At 36.6% G+C, this 27,712-nt stretch overlaps 1 protein-coding gene across 1 annotated transcript in view; it reads right to left on the bottom strand.

The window, feature by feature from the left end:
• The window catches only part of LOC115209398 (inositol-tetrakisphosphate 1-kinase), a 134,329-nt gene that overhangs the window by 77,124 nt on the left and 29,493 nt on the right, over nt 1-27,712 (bottom strand). The window contains exon 2 of the mRNA XM_029777791.2: nt 1,912-1,936. Coding sequence (XP_029633651.1) covers nt 1,912-1,936 — 25 coding nt within the window. The remainder of the gene's footprint in view (nt 1-1,911; nt 1,937-27,712) is intronic.

Genomic DNA, 27,712 nt, shown 5'->3' with positions numbered 1-27,712 from the left:
GCATCTTCCACATACAAAAACTAGTTTCCCTATTAACCTTCCTCTGATATTGCTGTACTGTTTATGTCCTAAGCTTACACTGGGTGCATCTTATGGAGTTTCTACCTACACCTTTTCTACAGATTGTGCAGAGCTATCTACCTGAAGGGATTTGAAATTTGTCTGCCTTCCTACTTACTATGACTTTGGTTTTTGCTAGGTTAATTCTAAGGCCCTTTGATTCTAGACCTTGCTTCCATACCTGGAACTTCTCTAGTTCAGGTTGTGATTCAGCTATAAGAGCAAGATCATCAGCATAAAGGAGCTCCCAGAGGCAGCCTGACTTGAATTCCTGTTATTGCCTGGAGGGCTATGATGAACAAGAGGAGGCTGAGAACCAATCCTTGGTGAACCCCTACTTGTACCCTGAATTCTTCACTGTACTCATTGCCAATCCTCACCTTACTGGTAGCATCCCTGTACATAGCTTGTACAGCTCTCAACAACCACTCATCTATCACTAGTTTCTGCATTGGCCACCAGATAATGGACTGGGGGACCCTGTCAAAAGCTTTCTCCAAGTACAGAGGTTTATCTTTGGCTATGTATTTCTCCTGCAGCTGCCTCGCCAGAAATATAACATCAGTGGTGTTTCTCCCTGGCACAAAACTAAATTGCATCTCATCTAAGCTAACTCTCTCCATAATTAGTTGGGCTATGGCGCTCTCTGTAACTTTCATCACCTGATCCAGCATTTGATACCTCTGCAATTATTTTTGTCTTAGGTAACACCTTTACCTTTGTAGCACTTAACTATGGTGCTGCTACACCAGTCATTGGGTATGACACCTTTGTGAACCACCTGATTTACAATATGGGTAACTAGACCATAACCCACACCACCAGATATTTTAAACATCTCAGCAGAGATTCCTGATGGGCTGGGGGGCTTTTCCTGTCTTCATATCGCAAATAGCTTTATCTACCGTGGAACTGTTGATTTGGATAACCAGTCCCCAATTGGGTCAACATTGGGCAGACTCCTCCTCCCCCACTCATTCTCTATGTTCAGCATCTTCCATAATGGCATTTCTAAGCCTCTTTCTTTGCAGAATCATTACATGCAAGTGCACCATCATCCATATGGACACATTTCTCTCTTATGACATCACAATTTTCTCTCACACACTGTCTTGCAATCCGAAACACTAGTAATTGTAACAAACATGCAGATTAAAAGTAAATGATGATAATAATAATAATAATCCTTTCTACTAAAAGTACAAGGCCTGAAATTTTAAGAGAGAGATTAGTCAATTACATTGACCCCAGTGTTTCAGTGGTACTTAATTTATCGACTCCAAAAGGATGAAAGGCAAAGTTGACCTCAGTGGAATTTGAACCCAGAATGTAAAGACTTAAATAATAGAGTTGAAGCCATTGGTGTAACCATCATGTTCTAGTGATCTGGTGAATGTGCTTTCTTTATCTGCACTGATCTGTAAATGTACAATTGCATTGTATGATATGTAGCATGCATATTAGTGCAGACATGTACGATAATTTATCATACACTGAAACTTTTATCACATAATGGAGGCTGGGAAATGGCCATGACCCTAAGGATGACAAATGGTTAAATAAATATATTCACTTCTCATATCTCCTGACTTTTTATGGTTTATATATGCATCATGAAATTATTTCATCAATTGGATCTCCAGGATTTCAGCTGCATAGAATTCTGCATTATACTCCTCTGTATTGGATTACTATGTAGTCTGCTAGCTGGGTCTGCTAGAAGAGCTTTCTGTGATAGTCACATGATTCAATGAATCCATATATTACACTACAAATCTATATTTGTATATGTATTAAAATGTAAACCTTACCTTAATTACATCTATGTATGTATTAAAATATTAACCTTACCTTAATTAACTCAATGTCCTTCTCTCTGAAACAGATGAAAATAAAAATATTTCAGTAATGTATTTTTCAAGAAAGTAATATAATTAAACATTGTATTACATCACAATATAGGATTTTTCATTTTCTTAGATTTATTTACTGTTTCATGTTAGTATGAATGGGATATACTTTTACTTAAAAAGTTATGTTATCTTTTAAAAGTTGGATTTGCTTCTTACCAATAACCACACAACTGTGGCATAAAAGTGAACCCTGTCTGTTTGTCAGCCAAGTGAAGTAAACAAAATTATAAGTTATGTACATCAAGATGTGGATAATGAAAAATTCTCTCTATCTAGTAATAAACTATAACTAGAAATTTAAAGGAATCTAAAGTGAAAACATATTAAATAGTATAAACAAGTTAAAATGAGAGGATGAACTGGTTGCAGAAAGACACTTTTCTGTTTAAGAGGCACAAATTTATTCCACAATGCAGTAAGCTTTTATATAGAGAATTATCCACCACATATATACACGCACCAGATTGATTGTAGTGAAGAAAAAGCTGACCACCAGAGGTAATCATATATAACCACTTGAATGCGAAGAAACTAATAGTTATCTACTTTTGAAAAGTCAATACATTAAAATCAAAATATGGAGTATGTTCATTTGTCATGAGGGGAGAAGATATTTAAAGTTTATTGAAAGGTCATGTGAGGGAAGGTTCCTTTTTATAAAAGCATTCTCAAGGCATTAGCTTAAAGTTGGGCTGTGTCCTCCTTTAACTTCAACAGTAACTGCTGTAGGTGTTGTTCAAAAATTGCTAATATCTGAAACATGCTGCATACACTCTCTCCTTCTGTTCATAACACCTTTCACCTGTTAGTACCAACCCTTTATCTAAATACGTTTTTCTCATGTGTACTTTTCTGATAACTCAAAACCACTCCTCTGAAGCCAGTAACCTGGAAACAATTCAAATTACACATTAGTTGCACTGACTTTACCCAATTATCAAAAATCCTCAAGAAAGCTATAGGTGCTACTCTTCTTCCTCAGGATTACAAATACAAAATATAATAAAACAACAATATTAGTCAAAGTGAAAATAACTATATAAAGAAAGAAAATTAATTGCACTGACAAAGATCAGTTGTTCCAAAGCAACAGTTGCCAAAACAATTTATAGATAACATCTTGGGGAAATACATGTTTCTGCTTGTACAGAAATACATTGACTAAATAACTTACAAAACTATTTGTTTGTTGTTTTTTAATCACATGAAAAAAAGAAGAAAAAGAAACTTACCCCAATCAAAAAATAAAAGTGAGATAAAACAAAGAAAAAATATTGGGGAAGATTTTATCAGAAAGCAATAGAATTGAGTACATAGAGCAACAGAAATGAGTATAAAAGAAATGTGTTAGATTTGACAATAGCTGCAAGGCTAAGAAAGTCATTTCACAAACATAAGCTTTGGCTTTGATCCTACTGAGCAATGACAACTTAAGTCACGTCTACCTTACACTTGGTTCGACTAATGTCCAGTGAAATTTATTGGATGTAAGCTAAAAAGTGTGTTTATATATATATATATATATATAGGGGAATTTGTTTTGGGGTTTGAAATTATATAATATAGCTACACGTTTTGAGATTCAGGTGCAATTTCAAACCCCAAATCAAATTCTCCTATATTTTTTCTTGCATAGAAATACACTTCTTTTCTATCTATCTATATATATATATATATATATATATATATATATATATATATACATATATATATACCGGAGTAAACACATAAATGTGAAACAAGGTGGAAAAAAAGAGTACTCAAATACAAGGGGTAGAGTAATATGCTTTATTAATAAATAAAGTATATATATATATATATATATATATATATATATATAATTTTGTGATGTCCTGTGCCCACATATGCATATATATATATGTATAGATGTAAGTATGTACACATATATATATATATATATATATTATTTATATCATTATTATTATGATATATACATACATACACACTTTATAATGGAGTTGACGGCGTGCATTACCCAGCATCACTATCTTTGCTATGAAGGAGTTATATTGAGCATGAAGAGTGGCCAAAGATGACAGTCACTTCCTCAAAACAGCAGGAGACTGCCAGAAATCCAATCTCTTGAAAGCTATCTTAAAACTAACTGCCTAGTCTGTCTTCTTGGTCTCACCTACAGTGGAAATAGATAGCACCCCACCACTACCTCAACTAACAAGCACTATCTATCCCTATCCTTGATAGAATGTGGTTCATGGCTCTCAAGAGTGATTATCATCAATGAAGAAGTTAGGGTATTACATGCCCTGCAACAATGATATATCAATGTTTTTATAATTTTTTTTTTACCTTTTGAAGACACATGGTAGGTGTAGTGTAAGCACCAATTATCCATGCTAGCATGTATTGAATGAGTTGTCACAGTAGAAGTCAGTTCCTATTCAGAGTTACAGACCCCCACTGAATGGGTCAGGAGACCATATATCACCCATATATATTTCATTTTTGGATAGGTTTTCAATGACGAGATACCTTCCTAACACCAGCCACTTTTACAGAGTATACTGGGTGCATTTAAACATTCCACCAATAACTAAAACGTTTGCTCTACTCAACCCTATGCTGTCTCTACTCATCTGCCAACCAGAGTGTACTGAGTGCATTTATCATGGCACCAGCATTAAAGAAGCTACCTTGTACCCTGGAACACAAAAAAGTTCTTGAGTTATTCTATAGCCAAGTAATTATGAGTAAGGTATTGCTTTGTTGAGGAAGTCTAAAACCAAACCAGGTCTGGAATTGTCATCATTATTACCAAAGACCAAACACACACCCACTGCTTGCTCTCATTCAATTTTTAATCAATATAAACATCAGAGTCATCTTCCTTGACTTTTAACATAAATTATCATTAACACCAATGATTTTTCTTGTCATTTTGGTATAATTTTTAGTAATCAAATATTTTTTCATTCTATTAAGTATTTATTCCCCCACTTAATTATAAGTTTATGCTTCAATACAAGTGGAGAATTAAATATTAGTCACTCACAGCTGAACTAATAATTATAAAATGGTGACTTTGCCTAGGATCTAGAAAATGATATGTCATGGCTTCACACAGATACCAGGAGTTACAGTGTGAAGTGGTGGTCAAAGAGGCAAGTGATGGTGGTGAATACTACAAAGATGATTAATAACAAAGATAATGATGGTTGCTGTTGTTCTAATATACTAGTCCTATGGTACAAAGACAAATAATGAGGCAGAAGCCACACTTTCACCTTACCCATTATACCATGCATCCACCTGAATATCCTAAAACACACACTGGCATGCAGTGAGGAATCACAGTGGATGCTGTATGACAGTCTGAATATGTTCTTCCTTTCTCTCCACTGTCCAGTCTTTTCTGTGCACCTGTAGATTCTGACGGTGGACACAGTAAAAAGTGAGCAAGGTGGGCCTGGTTAGAACACAACAGTTGCTGTTTCTCTGAACTTGTCAGTAGTGCATATCTCAACATAGTGTTCAGGACTAGTGAGGCTACTGATGTTGCAGTTATTTTTATGAGTATATGTTTTTCTATGTTGGGTGCAGGCATGGCTTTGTGGTAAAGTCGCTTGCTTCCCAACTATATGGCACAGAGTCTAGAGTGACCAATGTTATCATGAATGATATTAATTACTGAATATAGTGTTTTGATCATCATTTAATGTCCACTTTGCCAATGCTTGCATAGGTCAGATGGAATTTATTGAGGTAGGTTCTTTTTCTATGGCCTACTGCCAACCCTCACCTGTTTCCAAGCAGGTAATATATTTTCTCCAGAGTTAGACATGTTTTTCACAAAATACTGAAAATTAATAATTTCAATTGTATGATGGTGATGCTCATTTACAGCCATCACGTGATGTCAAGACAAAGGTGCACAAAAGGAACATACACACACACACTCACACACACATGCATGCATGCACGTATGATGGGTTTCTTTCAGTGTCTGTCTACCAAATCCACTGATAAGGCTTTCACGAGCCTGGAGCTATAGTTGAAGACATTTATCAAAAGTGCTGTCTGGTGAGACTGAACCAAGCACCACATGTTTAGAAAGCAAGTTTCTTAAACACACTACCAGACTTATGTTTCACTTTTCCAGTTTATGTTACATACAAATGTTTGACAGCTTTCTGTTTTTCTAATATTTTTTTATATTTTCAAGTTTAGTTCTTTGATGCTCGGTTCTATTTCTGCTGTACATGGTTTTGATGAACTTTGCAATGACTGCATTGTTCCCTATGTCATTAAGATAGCAGGAAGGTGATTTGAGGGGAAATGGACTGCTATTTCTAGCAGATCAATGAACCAAGTAGGGGATGCTTTGTTGATTCATAATGACAATTGTTGACATTGAGGGTTATACAATCATTATGCAATGATGATTGCAATTTAGTGATTCTGACAATGACAGTGATGATAATGATGCTGATGATAACAATGATGGCGATGATGATGATAGTTGTTCATAGCAGTAGCCATCGTAAGAATATGGTTATGACAATGATACTGATGTTATCAAAGATGAAGTTGATGAAGATGAAGATGATAGTCAAAGTGAATATAGCCATAGCCTCTTCTGGCAGTGGTGGTGATAATGAAGATGTTACAGTTGATAAATGAATAGATGGCAGTAGCAACAGTGATAGTAGTTACAATATTATAATGTTCTTGTTGTTTTGATCAACCAATAAACAGACTTATGGTTAAAGACATTCCAACTATGACCAGTCCATCTGTATTTCTTGTAATTTATCTAAAACTATTCCATGTGACCTTCTTTAAGACTCGGGAAGATTTAGCTGTCATTTCTTGTAGGTCAAATGACCATATAGAGTTCTCTCACTGACACAAGTCTTAATGATTATGAATGATGATGATGATGACAGCAGTAGTAAGCAAAAAATATATAATAGCATGACATTAATACTTGCAGGATGTGACTTTGCCATATCCACTATGCTAGATCTATGAAGTATCTATACATATTCAAATAAACTACTTCCATGGCTCCAGGTGTTACTCAATAGCAGTGGCTCCCAAACTTTTTCGGGCTGCCCCTCCTTGATACCCAGGTCAAATTCCTAGCACCCCCACCCTAACTAACTATCACAAACATAGACCTCTTTCTGAAGCAGATTCAAAGCAACTGTATTTCACAAATAAAACTTCACCTAATGAACCTATAATTTTGTTGTCTTTACAAGAATTGCTGCCCCATTATCACTCCACTTCTAAACAAATCGCTACCCCATTATTGCTCCACTTTTCTTCAAAGCCCCCTTGGAACTTCCCACCACCCCAGGGGGAAATACCACCCACTTTGGGAACCACTGCTCAATAGAGACCAAAGAGTACCAACTAATCACTAATGGTGGCCAACAGTGAAGGCACACTGTTTACTGGTTAGAGTATTTAGCTCACAATTGAAGGTCACAAGTTCAGTTCCCAGTGGTACATTGTCCTTGAGCAAGACACTTTATTTCACAAATGCTTCAGTCCTGTCAGCTGGTAAAAATGAGTAGTACCTGTAATTCAAAAGGCCAACCTTGTCACATTCATTCTGTGCCACACTAACTCTCCCTAAGAACTACATTAAGGATATATGTATCAATGGAGTGCTCAGCCACATGCACATTAGTTTCATGAGCAGGCTGTTCTGTTGATCAGACCAACTGGAACATTTGTCATTATAACTGCCAGAGGACCAGTTATTGGTGGCCAACAGTGGTACCTTAATGTGGTCACTCAATTTTCTAGAAATAGCAACTAAATCTCCCTCAAATCATATCCAGCCATATTGGAAACAAAAATATATTGAATGAGATAGTTTCAGCCAAAATGCCCTTTAAGGGTAAAAGTGTGTGTGTGTGTGTGTGTGCACGCGTGTGTGCGTGCATACGTGCATGTGTGAGTACATGAGTGTGCTTTTCCTAGTAGAACTGAAATATTCTTCTCAATATAATTGATTGTATAGATATATATATAATACAAATGGAGAAATTGCTGAGTAAAAAAAGTATTGTGTATTGGTAATGGAAAGGATCTTTGGCAGAAGACAGAGTGATTAAGATGAGATCTCAGCATGCTGATTCATCTAGCTTATTCTAGCATGGAAAAACAGACTTTTAAATCCACTATAATGGACAAAGATGATAATGATGAGGAGGACAAAACTCAGTTATGCAGGTGTGTTATTTATGTTTTCTACCTCTCTTTCTTGCATACAATCATTAATCTCTTTTTAAACCACAATGACTCATATGGCTTAATTGTTTCTTATCTTAAATTTCTATACAACTGGGTAGAAAATAAGACACTTCTCCCATCTATATCTATTTGTTTGCATTTACAGCTGCAAAATAAAACAGATTAGTGTCAATCATAACCCCATTCAAGAACAACAGCTGGTCAAGGCAAGAGGAGTGTCAACCCGCCAATGGAAGTACTTAAAAATTTCATATTTCATTAAAAGTGTGGAGCTGTGGTCACAACCTTGACTGAGAAACTTAATCTCCAAAAAGTTTTATCCATCTACCATTAAAATAGAAATAGAGGTATGAACCCTCAGTTTGACTTTACTTTCAAAGCACAGCATGCGATTCTCCAACATCCCAAAAAGCTTTAAAGTCTTAACCGTCTTTAACTATTGGCAAAACGGATGTTCTATACGACACAATCTACCAGTATCCAAAGTTTCAGAGTGTTTGGTTAAAGAAAATTTATTAATTGAGTTGTCCATCAAAAGGACAAAATTCAGCATAACTTATTAAGGGGAATGTAATATTTTCATTGTGGCTGCACATACAATAAAGATATCTGTACAGTAATAAACACAATCTCCATATAAATAAAATAAATAACAAGTAACATGATGCCAATGCTTATTTATTTATTACTTTATGGTGCAATTTTCGAACAATAGTCCTGTTTGTTACAGGATCAATGACTAGTTAACTGCACTTAGAGCAGTAAGAGAAGAACAAACATCACACAAGGAATTTTTATTTGAAAGCACTATTTTATTGGTTTTCTTTCTGAAAGATATACACAAAAACTTAAACACACAATCACATATACACACATACACACACATGTGCATGCATGTGTGTATGTAACAGAGTTTAATTAAGATACTATTATATTCTTCTGTTATCTGTGCAATTTTAACTCCAGTGATTGTGTTTACCAATAGTAAAATGTTGAGGATACTGCTACACAGTAAGTGGCCAACAAGAAATATATAGGTATATACATGTGTGAGTGTGTGTGCATGTGTGAATATATATATATATATATATTCTTTTATTTGTTTCAGTCATTTGACTGTGGCCATGCTGGAGCACCGCCTTTAGTCGAGCAAATCGACCCCAGGACTTATTCTAATTTATATATATATATATCAATCATAAGGGCGCACAAAGCACCTACCTTCTAGAAAAAGGAGTTATAAGATATTAATAATAATATCTATATAAATAGTCATTCCTCAATATTTACTCATTATCATTAAAGATATATATATATATATATATATATATATAAAAATTCATATATATGTATATTCATACATATATAGTGAGCTTTTGCATAGTTTTCACCTCCCAACTTCCACTCACAAAACACTGACAAACCCAAGGTTATGGTAGAAGACACTTGCCCAAGGTGCCACACTTTGGGATCTAACTCAGATATATGCAATTGTGATTCAAACATCTTAAACAGTTATCCATGCATATCTCATTGGCATTAAATGCATTAGAGATAAATATCACCAGGATAAGATTATTACCATTACAGGTAACATTTCCAGATACATGGTACCTCTTTTCAAAAGCTATGTGAGCTGAAGCAACCCAGAATAAAGCATTCTGTCCATACATAAAATGCTTGCAGCTGATTTGAATTCATGGCTTATAATCATACAGTCTCAATTCTGTATTCACTCATTCACTTAACCTCAACTGTATGAGATGGTAAACCAATAATATTGCTACATAAACCATTTTTCTTCTGCTGCAGGTTAGTGATTGGATGATGAAATATGTATAGAAAGAGAAGCAAAAAGCTTTAATTCTAAAGAAAAAAAAAAACTGAAAAAATGATTTTAGTGCAGTCTGGTAGAATAAGACATATATAGTCTGATAGGCAAAAAAAAACGAGAGACAGCCACAGTGAATGGATTTAAGAAAATTTGGTATACAGACAACAAATTCAGAGAAGTAGAATATCAGTAAGACTAATACTATAGTATATAAAACAGGGGGAGAGAACAACTCCTGACAGTGAACCAGTGGTTGCAGAATGTTGTTTAGTGTAAAACTTGCCCATCAGAAACCAGCTACTTTTTACCCCTATCTTTTTTGGTGTGGTTTGCAATCTGCCAATGTACAGTAAGTGCACTAGAACAGTGACTTACGCAGAGTCAGCAGCTGTTACAAAGCTGAATAATTTTCTAAATCTCAATAAAAAAACCTAACCTTTTTAGTGTGATCTTGGCTATGTGAATGAAATGTGAGTGGTTGCCATGACGAAATACTAAAGACTGTGAGGCCTGACATTTATGAAAAATATGATTTTAGCTGTGTGCTGATCATGACTAACAAGAATGTTCTACTGTTTATTCTATTACCATGGTTTGTTTCCTTGAATTGTATGTGGGTATGCAGGTAGACAGAGACGTGATAAATAGAATATATATATATATATATATATTAGGAAGATAGCTTTTGTACTAACTAGGAAGATAGTTTTTGTATGTGGCAGATGCTCAGGAGCAATAAACACTGAAAATACGCAGAGACCATCTTCCGCAACATTCCAGGGAGAAAAACTAGAAATAGTTGATAGCTTCCGTTACCTAGGTGACCAAGTCAGTAGCGGGGGGCTGGTGTGCTGAAAGTGTAACTGCTAGAGTAAGAATAGCCTGGGCAAAGTTCAGAGAGCTCTTACCTCTGCTGGTGACAAAAGGCCCCTTGCTCAGAGTAAAAGGCAGATTGTATGATGCATGTGTATGAACAGCCATGCTACATGGCAGTGAAACATGGGCCGTGACTGCTGAGGATATGCATAAGCTCGCAAGAAATGAAGTCAGTATGCTCTGATGGATGTGTAATGTCAGTGTTCATACTTGACAGAGTGTAAGTACCTTGAGAGAAAAGTTGGACCTAAGAAGCATCAGTTGTGGTGTGCAAGAGAGACGTTTGCACTGGTATGGCCATGTAGCGAGAATGGATGAAGATAGTTGTGTCGAAAAGTGCCACACCCTAGCGGTTGAGGGAACCTGTGGAAGAGGTAGACCCAGGAAATCCTGGGACAAGGTGGTGAAGCACGACCTTCGAACTTTAGGTCTCACCGAGGAAGTGACTAGAGACCGAGACCTTTGGAAGTATGCTGTGCATGAGAAGACCCGGCAGGACAAGTGAGGCCATAACCCATGGCCTCTACCTGGGATGTAGCCAGTCCACTTATGCATTCCTTTCCTTCTTGGGACACAAAACTCTACTTGTGAAGACCTCTTGAGGCAAGTGAAAATCAAAAATCGAAATCAAAATCGTAATCGATCATCATCAATGGAATTTGTAGCTGTGATACTAGTGCCGGTGGCACGTAAGAGAACCATCCAAACGTGATCGTAGTCAGCACCGCCCTAACTGGCCTCCGTGCCGGTGGCACGTAAAAAGCACCATCCAATCATGGCCGTTGCCAGCCTTGTCTGGTCTCCGTGCTGGTGACACGTAAAAAGCACCATCCGATCGTGGCCGTTTGCCAGCCTTGTCTGGCACCTGTGCCGGTGACACATAAAAAGCACCCACTACACTCACAAAGTGGTTGGCGTTAGGAAGGGCATCCAGCTGTAGAAACACTGGCAGATCAGACTGGGCCTGGTGCAGCCTTCTGGCTTCCCAGACCCCAGTTGAACCGTCCAACCTATGCTAATATGGAAAGCAGACGTTAAACGATGATGATGATGATTACCAAAAAAAAAAAATAGACAGTTGATTTAACCCAATATATTATAGCTATATTGTAATTAAATATTTCACACAAAAAGGGAGAAAAAATAAATTAAAAGTAAGATTTTGATATCTTCCATCTAAATAACCACAAAGTCTTTTGCAAACTGATCAATACTGGGTTTTTATAATATGTATATTAATTAAAATAAACGAAAGTGTACGTTGTTTTCTTGGATCTTTATACTGTGGGAGAAAAAGGGAAGAATAACTAGTCTGGCTACTTGCAACAGACTGATCTCCACTATAGGCATCCGAACATCAGATGGTAGTGTTAACCAGATGGCAGATTAATTCTACTAGATATAGTTTATACAATGGGCTTCTATGCAGTTTTGCCTTAATAAATTTCATTCAGAAAGTTGGGTCAACCCAAAGCTACAATAAAAAAACTCCTGTCCAAGGTGCTACACAGAGAATCAAACCCAGAACAACCATAAACAAAAAAGCAGCATAAGTGTGGTCAACTGTGGTACAGACATGTAGTGGCTAGTAAGGACAGTTGGGTAAAGAAGTGTCTAGCAATCCAAGTAGAGAGGTATCTTCAGAAGAGAAAGAACAAGTACAAAATAGAAAGTAGTGATGAAGGCTGATCTAAAGATGCTGAACTTCATGATGATGATGATGATGACAAAGATGGTGATGACAATGCACTATAATTGTTGAGATGTTGTGCTAGAGAAGACTCAACTAGTCCATACCAGCATAGAAAAACACAAGTGAAATGATCATGATACAAGTATAATATTATATAAAACACACATAAATGTATATTCTTTTTCTTGGCCACTTTGAAAGATTAAAGTCAACACCAGTTCAACTAATTCCTGTCATACAGATCACAGAAGAAAGAAAGAAAGACGAAGTCAGAGTGTGTGGCATGTGAACTTAGAACATAAAGAGATATAAACAAATACCACAAGATATTTTATTCAATGCTCTACTGATTCTGCAAGCCACTATTATGCATGTTGTTGAGGGGGGGGGGGGTGTCAAGCAAGAACAGGAAAGACATTCACAAATATATATGTGTGTGTGTATATATATATATATATATATATATATTATATATATATGCCATTGTAAGAGTTACAGTTAAGGTTCAACTATGATCTACTGATGAGGTATGATAAGACAGAAAGTTGTTTGGAATTATTATAGTACAGCTAAAGATCAGACTCACTCTCCCAACTGCATTCCATTTTTAATTACTTAAATTTTAAAATTCTGAAGTTGTCTTTTATTGATCATAGACATTCAATTAATTGATGTGTCCTCATTACTAATGAAGTGATTTTAAGCAATTAAAATTTCTTCATTTGCTATATTAAGTACATTAGTGCCAATCTACCTTTAACTTCTTAAGCAACAGGCATCTTCCCCACTCACCAAGCCATTCTTCCATGTGACTGTGAGCAGAGTTGAGACTTATTTTTCAGCTAGATTAATAAGTTATGTGTCTCAGTTAAGTTTACAAAGCAATGCCCTGAGGCAAAGATTGAACCAATGATCTAAACATCAGTAAATCAGAATTATAATCACCCTGGCATTAGCCAGCCAATATGTGATTCTATTAATGAAAAGGGAAGAGAAAATAGAACAAAAAGATAGATGAAAAAGAAAATTAACAAAATTAGGCAACACAATTTGTTAACCTATTTCCCTCTTTAAAGCTTAATAACCAGCTTATATATATATATATATATATATATACACACACACACACATGTATGCACACACCACACACATATATACATACATTGATGCACATGTACACATTGTTCAAAATAAGATACTTTTAGAGTTTGCGTAATTACTGTATTTAGATCATTTTCAGCCATACAATCTTGGCTTAGGTAATTAGCAGTTTGTAGAAAGCCTACACAGTTTTCTTCAGACTTTTAATTGCCAGGCCAAATGCAAGACCAATTATATTTATTTCTTTTAAATAAAGAAATTAAAAAACAAAAATGTGAAAAACATCAATTTGCTGACTACTTGTTCAGTCATTCACTAAATAATCTAATAGCCACACAGTTTTATGTGCTCACAAACAAGCAAAGGAAGATTTTTTTATCTTTTTGTCACTCTCCTAAAATATCAGAAATTTTAGTCAAAGAAAGAAAAGTGACAAGGAAACCAAAGATCTCAAGTTTCCAGTTCTAGTGACCACCACTTTTGTGGTTCATTTTGCCGGCTCATCTAATTTCCTGATTCACTTGCTGGCCACCTGCAATCTATTTCTCTCTCCCTCCCTCCAATTCCTATCAATCTCCTACATATCTGTCTGTCAATCTATCCTAATCCTAATTTATATTTTATCTTTTACTTGTTTCAGTCACTGGTCTGTGGCCATGCTGCGGCACTGCCTTAAAGGGTTTTAGTTGATGAAATGGATTCTAGTACTTGTTTCTTTTTAGTCTGGCAGTTATTCTTTCAGTCCCGTTTGCCAAAATCATTAAGTTATGGAGATACAGTCAAACCAACACCAGCTGTCAAGTGACAAGAGGGACAATAAATACAAGGGGAGAAACACACACACGATGGGCTTCCACACAGTTTTTATCTACAAAATTCAATCACAAGATAATGATCAGCCCAAGGCTACTGTAGAAGACACTTGCCTAGGGTACCATGCAGTGGGACTGGAACCAAAACCATGTGATTGCAAAGCAAGCTTCTTAATCTCAGAGCCTTGTTTCTTTGAGAAAGAAAGCAGGGATACACTCTCATTATTTAATGATGCCAAATTTACATTCTATAAGCAGAAAGGAAAACAGAAAGTCATAGCTTTTGTATGTTTTAGTAAAGAAAAAAAATAAAGGCACAGGCATGAATAGACTTGAGAGAAATGAAGGTTGTATGCTCTGTTGGATGTGCACCATCAGTGTACATGTATGGCAAAATGCAAATGGATTGAGAGAAAAGTTGGGCATAGTAGGAATCAAATGTAGCAAATGGCGCCCATGCTGGTGGTACATAAAAGCACACGTTACAGTCTCGGAGTGGTTAGCATTAGGAAGGACAACCAGCCATTGAAAACCATGCCAAATCAGACTGGAGCCTGGTGCAGCCTTCTAGCATGCCAGCCCAATCAAACCATCCAACCCATGCCAGCATGGACAATTGACATTAATTGATAATGATCTATACATATATATATATATATTATATATATATATATATATACACACACACACACATATCTACATGCAAACACACACACACAGCAGGCTTCTTTTGAATTCCCTCACAACACTTTGATCTGCCAGAAGTTAAGGTAGAAGTTACTTGCTCAAGGTACCATGGTGAGAGACTTGAACCCAAAACCATGTGTTTGGGTAGCAAACTTCTTAACAACACAGCCACACCTGAGCCCCCCCCCTCTCTCTCACTATATATATATATATATATATATATATAGTGTTGTAGTTCACTTGAAGCATTGTAATACAGAAGTAGAAAACAGAAAAAATAAAAACGCAAGCTTCTAATAATGCAGAAAGTTTAACAAAAATCTTTATATTTTAGGTGCAAAGACTGGAAGCATTTGTATATGCGCATGTTGTGTATTGTATTGGAGTAATACAGCATGTTTCAGCCTCTGTGCCTTAAGTTTTCTTCTACTCATATATATATATATATATATATATATACATACATACACACACACACACAATGGGATTTCTATATATGGACATCTATTCCAGAGTCTTGTAGTCCTGTTCATCAACAAAGTTGTTCATTACATGAGTAATTGAAATACATAAAAAATAGAGCAATCCATTCCAAACCACACCCAAACTCCACATAAAGGAATGAAATCATGTTTTATTTGTCCATCCCACAACAGCATATACATACACACACACACACACATTATATATACATATATACACATATCACCATGCCAGCCTGGAAGGCGGACGTTAAATGATGATGATGATGATAAAGATGATGGTGATATATGTATGTGTGTGTGTGTATGTACATATATGTGGGCATATGGCGTAGTGGTTAAGAGTGCGGGATACTAACCCCAAGATTCTGAGTTCGATTCCAGGCAGTGACCTGAATAATAATAACATCGAAAAATACCTTAGGAATGAGAATCCAAATTCGAAATTTCCCCAAGATACCTGATGAAGGCTGGAGGGCATATCAGCCAAAACGTTGTGTTAACAACAAAGAAGATGAGGACAAATACCCATCAAATGTAAATAATATAAATAATGAACAAATTTAATGTGTAGGTAGTTCATCAAGGATCAGTTCTCAGTCCCCTCTTCTTTATCAATGTCCTCCAGGCTGTAACCAAAATTTACAACTGGTTGTCCTGGGAAGCTTCTCTATGCCGATGACCTTGTTCTTGTAGCTAAATTTCCACTAAAATTTGAGAAATTTCAGGTGTGGATGCATGGACTAGAATCAAAGGGTTTTACAGTTAACTTAGCAAAGACCAAAGTACTAAGTAAGCCGGAAAAGTAGACAAATTACTAATCCCTTCAAGAAACTGGCCTCTACTTGATGTGTAAAAAAAAAGTGTAGGTAGAAATTCCATACAGTATGCCCAGTGAAAGCTATGGACACAAAAGCGGTGCAGCAGTATCACAGGAAGGTTAACAGAGGAAGTAATCTTTGTATGTCACAGATATGCAGGTACAATAAACACCAAGAATGTACAGGAAACAGACTTCCTCAAATGTGGAGGAGAATCCTTAGAAAAAGGAGATAGTTTACATTACCTAGGTAACCAAATTAGCAATGAAGGAGGTTGCTCTGAAAGCCTAGTTGCTAAAATAAGAACAGGCCAGGCAAAGTCCAGGGAGCTATTACCTTTGCTGGTAACAAAAGACCTCTCCCTCAGAGTGAAAAGCAGATTGTATGATGTCTGTGTACAGACAGCTATCTCACATGGCAGCAAAACATGGGCCGTTACTAAAACAACTGGCAATTTGCTGTGCTTGAGAAGACTCACCCAATAAAGTTAAATTGAGGCCAAAGAGGTATGTCATTCATGTTTGCACCTCACCACTGCATACAATCCGTACCCTGTCAAACCTCCCCCACAACCCATCTTCATAACACTCTCTTCCTCTACCCATGCTCACCACCTGCTGCATGCCCTAACCTGCTCCATCAAGTACCCACTTGCATACAGTATGTCCCTGATGAATCTTTTCGCCTTCAACATAATCTAATACCCTCTCCCAATATCTATGCCCCCTCATTACATTCCACCCTTAATCTATTATTCTCCTTCATTACATCCCACCTTTAATCTATCATTCTCCTTTCACAATCTCATGAATTCACTCACCCACTCACATTCTCCAATCCCCAGTCCACTTACCCCTTCCCCCTCACCACCTCTTTCTCTCCACTTGAGTTGAACATTTTTCCCCTCTAATACAAGGCTTCTTTTTTCTGTCCCTCAATACTACTTCATGCCTTTGTGGAGGGATTTTGTCTAGCTAAGTTACTTGATGGCATCACTGCTGTTGATGCCATGTAAAAAGCACCCAGTATACGCTAGAGGTTGCATAAAGAAGGGCAGCCAACTGTAGAAAGCATGCTAATGCAGACAACAGCACTTACTGCAGTCTTCTGACTTTTGAATTCCTGTTGAACCATCCATCCTATGCTAGCATGGAAGGCAGATGTTAAATGATGATGATGATAATGGTAGATTTCTGTACAACAGTTTCCTCTTTTATGATATTGATCAACCAAAAACTATAATTGACAACATTATGCCAAGGTGACATGCAGAGAGAATGAACACACAAGTACACAGTTGCAAACCAAATTTGTTAACCACACACCTAAATGTCTTGTCATAGAGTTCAAAGTTACAAGGGAGTGGCTATACCTCCTACCAAACAAAACTTGGCAACATGCCAAGTCAAAAGAAATTGAGTACCATAAAAGCTGTCAATATTCCTGCGTAAAACAAATATTTAAGTCTTTCGTGTCTCCACAACCACAAAGTGTTCTGACCTAAAATTTGGCAATTATCCTTATCTCTGTAATGTTTTCCCAGATTATGAATTTGAGAAAAAGAAAAACAATTTTTATTTCCCTTTCTTTCTTTCTCTTTTCATCAAGATGTACTGCTTTATGCATTTCAAACTTGACAAAGCGATTTTGTGCTTCAGTTCTTTAATAATGTAACTTTTTTTAAAAGGTTTCACAACAGCATGACTGGCTCTCCAGTTCTAAGAGCAACATTGTTTTACTTTTTATACAGTTAGGTGGCAGCAACAAGTTCAAGAATTTCACAGATTAATTAATCCTGGGAGATTTCCTGTTTGTATTATTATTATTATTATTATTACAGTAGTGAGCTGGTAGAAGTATTAGCATGCCAGATAAAATGCCTAGCAGTATTTAATCTTTATGTTCTGAGAGCAAATTCTACTGAGGTTGATAAAATAAGTACCAGTTGAACACTGGGGTTGATGTAATCAACTAACTCCTTCCCCCAAAATTCAGTGCTTGTGCCTATAATAGAAAGGATCATAATTATTGCTGCTTCTCTGCTAGAAGTAGAGAATTACATGGAACAGCAAAAGTGGTAAACACTAGATTAAATTTCATACTGAATTCTGTGTTCAGAACAAGTTAGATTCAGCTTTTCATCTCTTGGTTCAATAAAATAAGTACCAATAGTATACAAATTTAAATCAACTGTTCTTTTTCAAAAACATTAGCTCTGTGACTCAGCAAGCAATCAATATCAGGAACTGCTACAAACAATAAACATGAATAATCTTACCCCACTACATTTTGAGTCGAAATATTGATGGGACCAAATTTTGTCTTTAACTCTTCCAGAATCCAGTGGCTTGAATTAAATCATATACAGGGTTTCATTCAACTAATGAGGCTCCCTTTCCTCTAAAAAACAGTCTAAAACCAAGGGAAAAAATAACACACACACACACACATATATATATATATATATATTATAAATTGATGTGTGTGTGTGTATGTATATATGTATGTATATATATATCATCATCATTATCATTTAACGTCCGCTTTCCATGCTAGCATGGGTTGGATGATTTGACTGAGGTCTGACGAACCAGATGGCTGCACCAGACTCCAATCTGATCTGGCAGAGTTTCTACAGCTGGATGCCCTTCCTAACGCCAACCACTCCGAAAGTGTAGTGGGTGCTTTTATGTGCCACTGGCACAAGGGCCAGTCAGGCAGTACTGGCAATGGCCACACTTAAATGGTGCTTTTTATGTGCCAACTGCACAGGAGCTAGTCCAGCGGCACTGGCAACAACCTCACTCGAATATATATATATATATATCATCATCATCATCGTTTAGCGTCCGCTTTCCATGCTGGCATGGGTTGGACGGTGCAACTGGGGTCTGGGAAGCCAGAAGGCTGCACCAGGCCCAGTCTGATCTGGCAATGTTTCTACGGCTGGATGCCCTTCCTAACACCAACCACTCCATGAGTGTAGTGGGTACTTTTTACATGCCACCGGCACAGGTGCCAGATGAGGCTGGCAAAGGGCCACAGTCGGATGGTGCTTTTTACGTGCCACCGGCATGGAGGCCAGACGAGGCTGGCAATGGCCACGATTGGATGGTGCTTTTTATGTGCCACCAGCATGGAAGCCAGTCAGGGCGGCACTGGCAACAGCCATGTTCGGATGGTTCTCTTATGTTCCACCAGCACTGGTATCACAGCTACAATTTCCATTCATGTTGATCAATTTTGATTTTTGATTTTTCGATTTTCACTTGCCTCAAGAGGTCTTCACAAGTAGGGTTTTGTGTCCCAAGAAGGTATTCATAAGTGGACTGAGGCCATGGGTGATGGTCTCACTTGTCCTGCCGGGTCTTCTCACGCACAGCATACTTCCAAAGGTCTCGGTCTCTAGTCATTTCCTCGGTGAGACCTAAAGTTCGGAGGTCGTGTTTCACCACCTCATCCCAGGTTTTCCTGGATCTGCCTCTTCCACAGGTTCCCTCAACAGCTAGGGTGTGGCACTTTTTCACACAACTATCTTCATCCATTCTCGCCACATGGCCATACCACCGCAAACGTCTCTCTTGCACACTGCAACTGATGCTTCTTAGGTCCAACTTCTCTCTCAAGGTACTTACACTCTGTCGAGTATGAACACTGACATTACACATCCATCTGAGCATACTGGCTTCATTTCTTGTGAGCTTATATATATATATATATATATATATATATATATACATACATACACACACATTTGAGCGAGGTATATATATATATGCTTTCATCCTTTTCTCTTATCTACAGCATTGCAGAAAAGTGTTTTGGTAAACATGAGTATATACCAGTTTCCAACATGTAAAGGGGGTTGAGAACTATTTCTCTACCGGAAAAGAACACCAGTCTATTACAGACATTTTTCCAAGAGAAGATTTCAGCTAGGCACTGTAATTGAACAAAAAGGCTTTCATCAAATATGCAATATCCACCCATCCATCTCAGTGCTAATAGTAATGGGTTGTACATCACACGGCATCTCTTTATGGTGGGTTATTAAGGAATAACAAGAAAGGAGATGTTGGTGTACCCTGAGATAGAGAAGAGACCAGCAATAAATTATTAGTTGTAGTACAGTTTGATTTGGTCATCATGGCCAGAGTCATGAAGAAGTGTTATATATATATATACAGTCAAGTAGAGTCAGAGAGAGCCTCAATGAGGTCACTTAACTTGTTAGAAATAGCAGCCAAACTATTCTCAAATCACACTCTATAGTGTTAAATAAGGAAAGGGCAAATCAGACGTGTCATACATACCTCTAACAATGAAGAGGTAACAGGCACTCCATTGGTTATGACAATGAGGGTTCCAGTTGATCCAATCGATGGAACAGCCAGCTTGTGAAATCAATGTGCAAGTGGCTGAGCACTCCACATACACACACACACACACACCCCCTTAACATAGCTCTCAGGGAGATTCAATGTGACACAGAATGGCAAGGCTGGCCATTTGAAATACAGGCATTACTCATTTTTGCCAGCTGAGTGGACTGGAGTAATATGAAAAAGTGTTTTCCTCAAGGAAACAATGTGCTGCTGGGAATGGAACTCGCAACTTTATGATCATGAGCTGAATACCCCAGCCACTAAGCCATGCACCTTCATAATGAAGAGATGGTCATGGTTTGAATATCTATGATCACAGTTCTCTTCAACCCCAGCTACTCTGGAGCTAAGCAACAACAAAGTAAAATTTAAAATATCTGAGATGGAAAGGAGAGGCTTTGTACTCTAGGCACAAGGCCTGAAATTTTGGGGGACTGGGGGAAGGGGGCAGTCGATTAGACTGACCCCAGTACACAACTGGTACTTAATTTATCGACCCTGAAAGGATGAAAGGCAAAGTCAACCTCAGCAGAATTTGAACTCCGAACATAAACACAGATGAAATACCTATTTCTTTACTACCCACAAGGGGCTAAACGCAGAGAGGACAAACAAGGACAGACAAACGGATTAAGTTGATTATATCGACCCCAGTGCATAACTGGCACTTATTTAATCGACCCCGAAAGGATGAAAGGCAGAATTTGAACTCAGAACATAGCGGCAGACGAAATACCGCTAAGCATTTCACCCGGCATGCTAACATTTCTGCCAGCTCGCCAACTTAAAAGATGGGAAGGTGAGGCTGTGATGAGACAGAGAGGATGGCAGAGAGAGAGAGAAAGTCACAAGACATATGCACACTTTCAACAATAGTTTCTCATAAATGATCCAAACTGTAATGTTAGTCAACTTCATTCCACTTCATACAAGTAGAGACCTCTTCTATTTGTAATTGCCTATCCAATTTATGATGTAGATCATCACCAGTGCAGGGACTGAGGCACAGTGGCATCAATGGGACACAAATCACTGACAGCTAAATGATATTCCTCCAGTACCTTACCAATTCAATTGCCTCTGACTAATAAATGAGCCCCTGCTAGGTCACTCAAACTGCTAAAAAATGGCAGCTAAATCTTCTCCAAATTGCACACTACTACCTTTAAAAGAAAAGGAACACTGAATGACATGGCCTTAGACTATATCTGGATAAAAGGCTGGTGTCACAGCTGGAATGTCTAATCACAGATTTGCTCAATTACAACTGACCTGGGGTAATACAGTAACAACACAAACACTACCATAATGAGCCAGAAAAGGAACTTCTTCATGATTGCTCTGCCTACTAGAAATGATAATCAAATCGCCAGCAAATTCCAACTTGCCACCTAAAAAAGAAGATTCTGGATAGCAGTCCTAGATAGACTATGTCTGGAATGCATTTGATAGGTCTACTTGATCAAGGCTAAACAGCAACCATCTGTAGCTCTCAAATGTACTTTAACCTACATAATTTAGGCTTGTTATAGTTTTCGTTTTCAAAGCAATGCCTGGCAACACTGATTCTTCATAAATATTTTCATTCCCACTTCAGAGTAAACAATGTGAATCTGATCAACAACACTCTTTACTCATTTTGATGCAATAATTAAATTCATTATTGTAATAATAATAATAATACTTATTATAATAGTAGTAATAGCATTTTTTGACCTAATGTTAGTATATTATTGTTTTAGTTTTATATTTTGTTTTATATTTTGTTTAAAGCATATGGGTTAGATCACAGCTGGTACAAAAACAAAATTTTTCTTTTTGTTTTGTTTGTCTTTTTTCTGTATATTTCTTTCCTATTAGTCTATTTTGGAATATTTGGTTTTTAGTTATTTTGTCAAAAGCCAATAAATTTGGTAGAGCAATGCAAACTTTTAGATGTGGCCCATGACTAGTTTGTATAGGAATGCAGGGTTAAAAAGTGACCCAGTCCAAATCCACTTCACGAATCTCAACAGCTCCTCCTTAGTACCTTCACTACAATCTCTTCATGAGAAGTTTAAAAGAACTAAGATTCTTCAAAATTCTAATATAATAGAGAAGAAAAACCTTGACCCTCTCAGAAACAGGAATGTTATTTTTGCAACTGTCAATTTATATGTTGTATTTTTAGTGCAATGTCTGGCAAAACTGCATACATACATATACACTGATGCACATGCATACACACACACACACATACACAAGCATAATTCTTCAAATATGACAAGGGTTTATTTCTATATCCTTCCATTGATTCTTAAACTTTTCACTTCAAGCCTTGCTCCATTTTTTACATCTTTTTTCATTGTCTGCTCCCTTGACTACCCAATTCACTAGCTGACTGACTGCTATTTCTCCCTTCCTTCTCAGTTGATCTCCATAACACTTTCTCTCTCCCATCCACCTCTCTCAGCATAGACACTGCTTTCTCTTTCCATTTTCTGGTAGCATAACAGAAAGAGAGACCAAGTAAACAATGGCTGTGATAGAATAATGATTTGCTGACATTGCAGTTATCTTTCTTCTGAAAGGCAGCTATGCTGGGACACCACCTTGAAAGTTTAGTTAAATTAATTGACCCCTATATTTTTTTTCAAGTCAGTTACTTATGCTCTCAGTCTATTTTGCCAAACCTCTATGTTACAGGGATGTAAACAAACTAACACCATTCCTCAAGCAATGGAAAGGAAACAAACACACACAGAGATATGTATGTTTGTATGACAAGCTTCCACATAGTTTTTGCCTCTCAAATTCACTCACACAGCATTGATCAACCCAGGGCTATGGTAAAAGACACTTGCTCAAAGGGGACTGAACTCAAAACCACATGGTTGCAAAGCAAGCTTCTTAACCACATATCCATGCCTACAACTAAATAATTCTGTTACCCTAAAACAATAAAAGTACAAACTTGTATGTTAACTTAGCAATTCAGTTATCTCTCCTTTAAAATATATAGTTACTATACTTTGTTCATGAGATGTGATAAGAATGGAACATGTCTCATGTTACCTTCTGTATTTACATATTTATTAGAATTTTAACTTTTTAATATTTTACCTTTTAATACTCCATGCATTAAGTACTTTAACTTACCAATTTTTGTGTCATGCAAACAGCACCTATGACTCATTTAATTTCTAACCAATCCTATTTTTCTATGAACAATCTTGTACTTAATGATTCACTCATTACACAACTTTGACAAGTACAACAAAAAATTCACTTCCAAAATAACCATAAAAGGCCAGCAGTGAATAAATATATATATATATATATATTAAATACCATCATTGGTTACAGGGTTTCCAAGAGTCAAAAAGTGGTTCCCTGAATTTCTGAAGAAACAAGGGAATATCTGTAACTCATTAGTATCTCAAAGAACTTCATTCCTAATGCACTAGGTCTAGATTTTTCTAAATAAAGTTTATATTTTTTGTTGATTTACATTAGCAAGATTTACACACACAAACAAACAACAGGCTTCTTTAGCTTCTACTTATCAAATTCTTATTGCAAGATATTGGTCAATCTAAAATTGTAGTCAACGGGGCTTGCATAAGGTGTCACACAGTGAAATCATACCTAAAACCACAGTTTTAACAAGGTTTCTATGACTAGATACCCTTCCTAATGCCAAGCACTTTACAGAGTGTACTAGGTGCTCTTTGCATGGCATCAACACTAGTAGTGTTACCAAGTAGCAGACAACACCCCTTCTCAGAGTGGAGGTACAGTATTGAGGGAGGTGGCATTGTGTAGAAGATATACAGTAACAGAGGTCAGGTGTACATAGAAGTGGATACAAGAGTTACAAAAAAGGACATCAATAGAGATGTTAATGATCCGTTAATTTCAATGAGGCCAGGGCTCAGTAGTTATATGTGGGTACGGTACATTTTTCTGTTGTCTAACTCATAACTTGCAAATAGAGTTCTGAAAGTCAACTATTGATAGAGGAACATATGCCAGGCTACTACTTCTTGTGTCTTATTCTTCTATTCAATAAAGTTTTCTTATCACAAATATAAGACACAATATTTAAATAAATCAACAATTATAGGCAATAGAGTCATCTACCTAACTTTAGTGTAGTGTCTTGTTTTTCACAAGTTATGTGAAACATGAGAATTGCATATGATTGGATTAATGTGACAACAGTTTCTATAAGATTCTTATAACTATGATAAATCTTATTGTTGTATATTTGGGAATAGTCTTTTTTTTTTGCCAAATAAACACATGCACTATATAGTTTTCCTTCACTCATTTATTACAGTTCTTATTTTATTATTTTAACTTATGTCCATTGACTAGAAATCTTTCTTCACACATCTGTGACCTCTTCAGCGACACTTTTCATTTTTGTGTGTGTTCCTGCTCCAATTATTCCAAAGATTTCTGGACAATGGACAAGAGTTAGGATAATAAAATAAGAATAGTAATAAATGAGTGAAGAAAAAATATATGGGTTTTATTTGGCAAAAAAAAAATGACCATCTCGAAATACAAGAATATGTTTCAACACACGATTTCACATCAGGAATCTTGCAATATGAATTAATAGGTTTTTGACAAAGGCAACAAGTTTTTGTCAAAGGCAGTATCTCAGATAGCCTGTATTTGAAATATTCTTCAACCAACTTCAAACTGCAAGAAAATTAATGCACTTTCAGTAAAAACACACTCCAAGAGTAAAGTAAGTCAAAGAGATCATTTAGAAACTTGTACAAGAAGAACTTCAAAATAGTTGAGCCACTGTAGAAGCAGTTCATTTCTCTGCATCATAAGCCAAGGTTCAATGGTGGAGAGAACCATCCTAGACCAACTTTATCTGAAGTGAATAAGCATACCATTGTTTTTGTTCTTCCACAATGTTCACACAGCCATATGAAACAAACTTCTCAACAAAAAGAGACATGGTTTCTCAAGCTGCCAAAATAGCAGCTTAATCTCTCTCAAACCACATTTAATTGTCTATTAAAAAAAGAATGGGATGTATTCAGAGTGTATATAAAACAATTATAAATTATGTGAGAAAAAAAGAGATAGGCTGGTCACAGATGGAATGCCTTTGATCCATAGTTTGCTCAATCATGGATGACCCGTGGCTAAACAACCACAGATTTCTTGACCAATATATTCACTTCGTATTTCTTTCACCTAGCAATGCAGTCCTTGGTTCACTAGCTACCCCTAACTACCTTCACCTGGTTCATCCTCCTGAAGTAGTTACTCAGGGTGTTATTGTCATTATGTGTCACCAACTACTTGAAATTACGAGAGAGAGGACTGTGTGGATGAATAAAATCTAAAACAATTTAAAACACACACAGAGTTTTACCTTTACATATTGTTACATGTGCATACACACGCCATGGGATTTTCAAAGATAAAATGTAAAATTAACCTTCAATAGGTCTGAACTCAATACTAATGCTTCAAACCACTCCTGAGCAGCACACTAACCAGTCCAGACTAACAAGTTACAACTATTACACCATCAATCCTTCCTTTTTTCCTTCTGAAGAAAACAGGTTAATAATATTACTCACAAATGGCAACGTGAGTGTGTATGCATGTGTGTATGTATACACACAGATATATTTATATATATATTATGTATGCTATGTACATCTGTAGGAGAGTGTGCATATGAATGTACATATTTAGATATACACACACACATACACCCACACATATACATCAAATTCTCTCTCTCACTCGTGTGTGTGTGTGTTAACAGGCAAAGAAATAGCCATGTTGTTAAGAACTTTGCTTCCAACTACATGGTTTCAGGCTTAGCCTCCCTGCCTGGTGTCTTGGGCAAATGTCTATTATAACCCTGGACTGACCAAAACCTTGAGAGAGGATTTGGTAGGCAGAAACTGTAAGAAGCCTTACATGACATATATATATAATAGTGATGATGCCATAAACTCTTGTGGTGTTTGTTTATTGCTTCCAAAATGCCTTGCCAGCCACCTGATGTGTTATCAACTTACTCGCCCCCTCCTTCCTTATAACATCACCTAAGTGTGACCTATGTCCCCAAACTCTAGTAAGCATTCACCACAATTCTTACCAATATCAGTCCACATTAGTGGTTGTGGGATTCATGATCCCACTATAACCCCTCCCACTTCTAATCCTTATACTTCAAGTATTCAAATTTGGTTACTGCATGTTTGTGACTCATATTTCTAATATCACTCATTTATCCACCTAGAGCAATGATTGCTTATGCATGCTGCCCTTATGAGATGCATTTATAGTGTGATATCATGCGACCAAATACTAAAACATATGTAACAGATGAAATAAAGGAGTATCAAGATCAAGTCCATGTTCTTTTTTCTCATTATATCTGGAGATTATATATATAAATACTTCTGTTTTGTTTTTTTGTTCATACCAGGCAACAGTAATTTGATCTACAATTGGACAGATCTAATAGCAGCAGTAACAGTTATACTATGAAAAAGGTTTGGTAGCCCCTTCATTTGAGACAAGGTGTCACAGCACACCATAATCAATTCAGAGAAAGAATTGACCCTAGTACGTGACTACTAATTTTTTTTATATCAACCTTGGAAAACTGAAAGAATACAATTAACGAAAGAGTGTTCAATCACACTATATACACAATGTCATTGACCATTAAGGTTTTAAAAATACAATCAGATTTTTATCACTGAATTTATTGGTTAATAATTATACAATAAAATAAATGTCAAATCTCAATGCAAAATATGCATAA

Source organism: Octopus sinensis, linkage group LG3 (genome assembly GCF_006345805.1).
Source record: "Octopus sinensis linkage group LG3, ASM634580v1, whole genome shotgun sequence".
NCBI lineage: Eukaryota > Metazoa > Mollusca > Cephalopoda > Octopoda > Octopodidae > Octopus > Octopus sinensis.
This window is presented reverse-complemented; position numbering and strand designations above follow the sequence as displayed.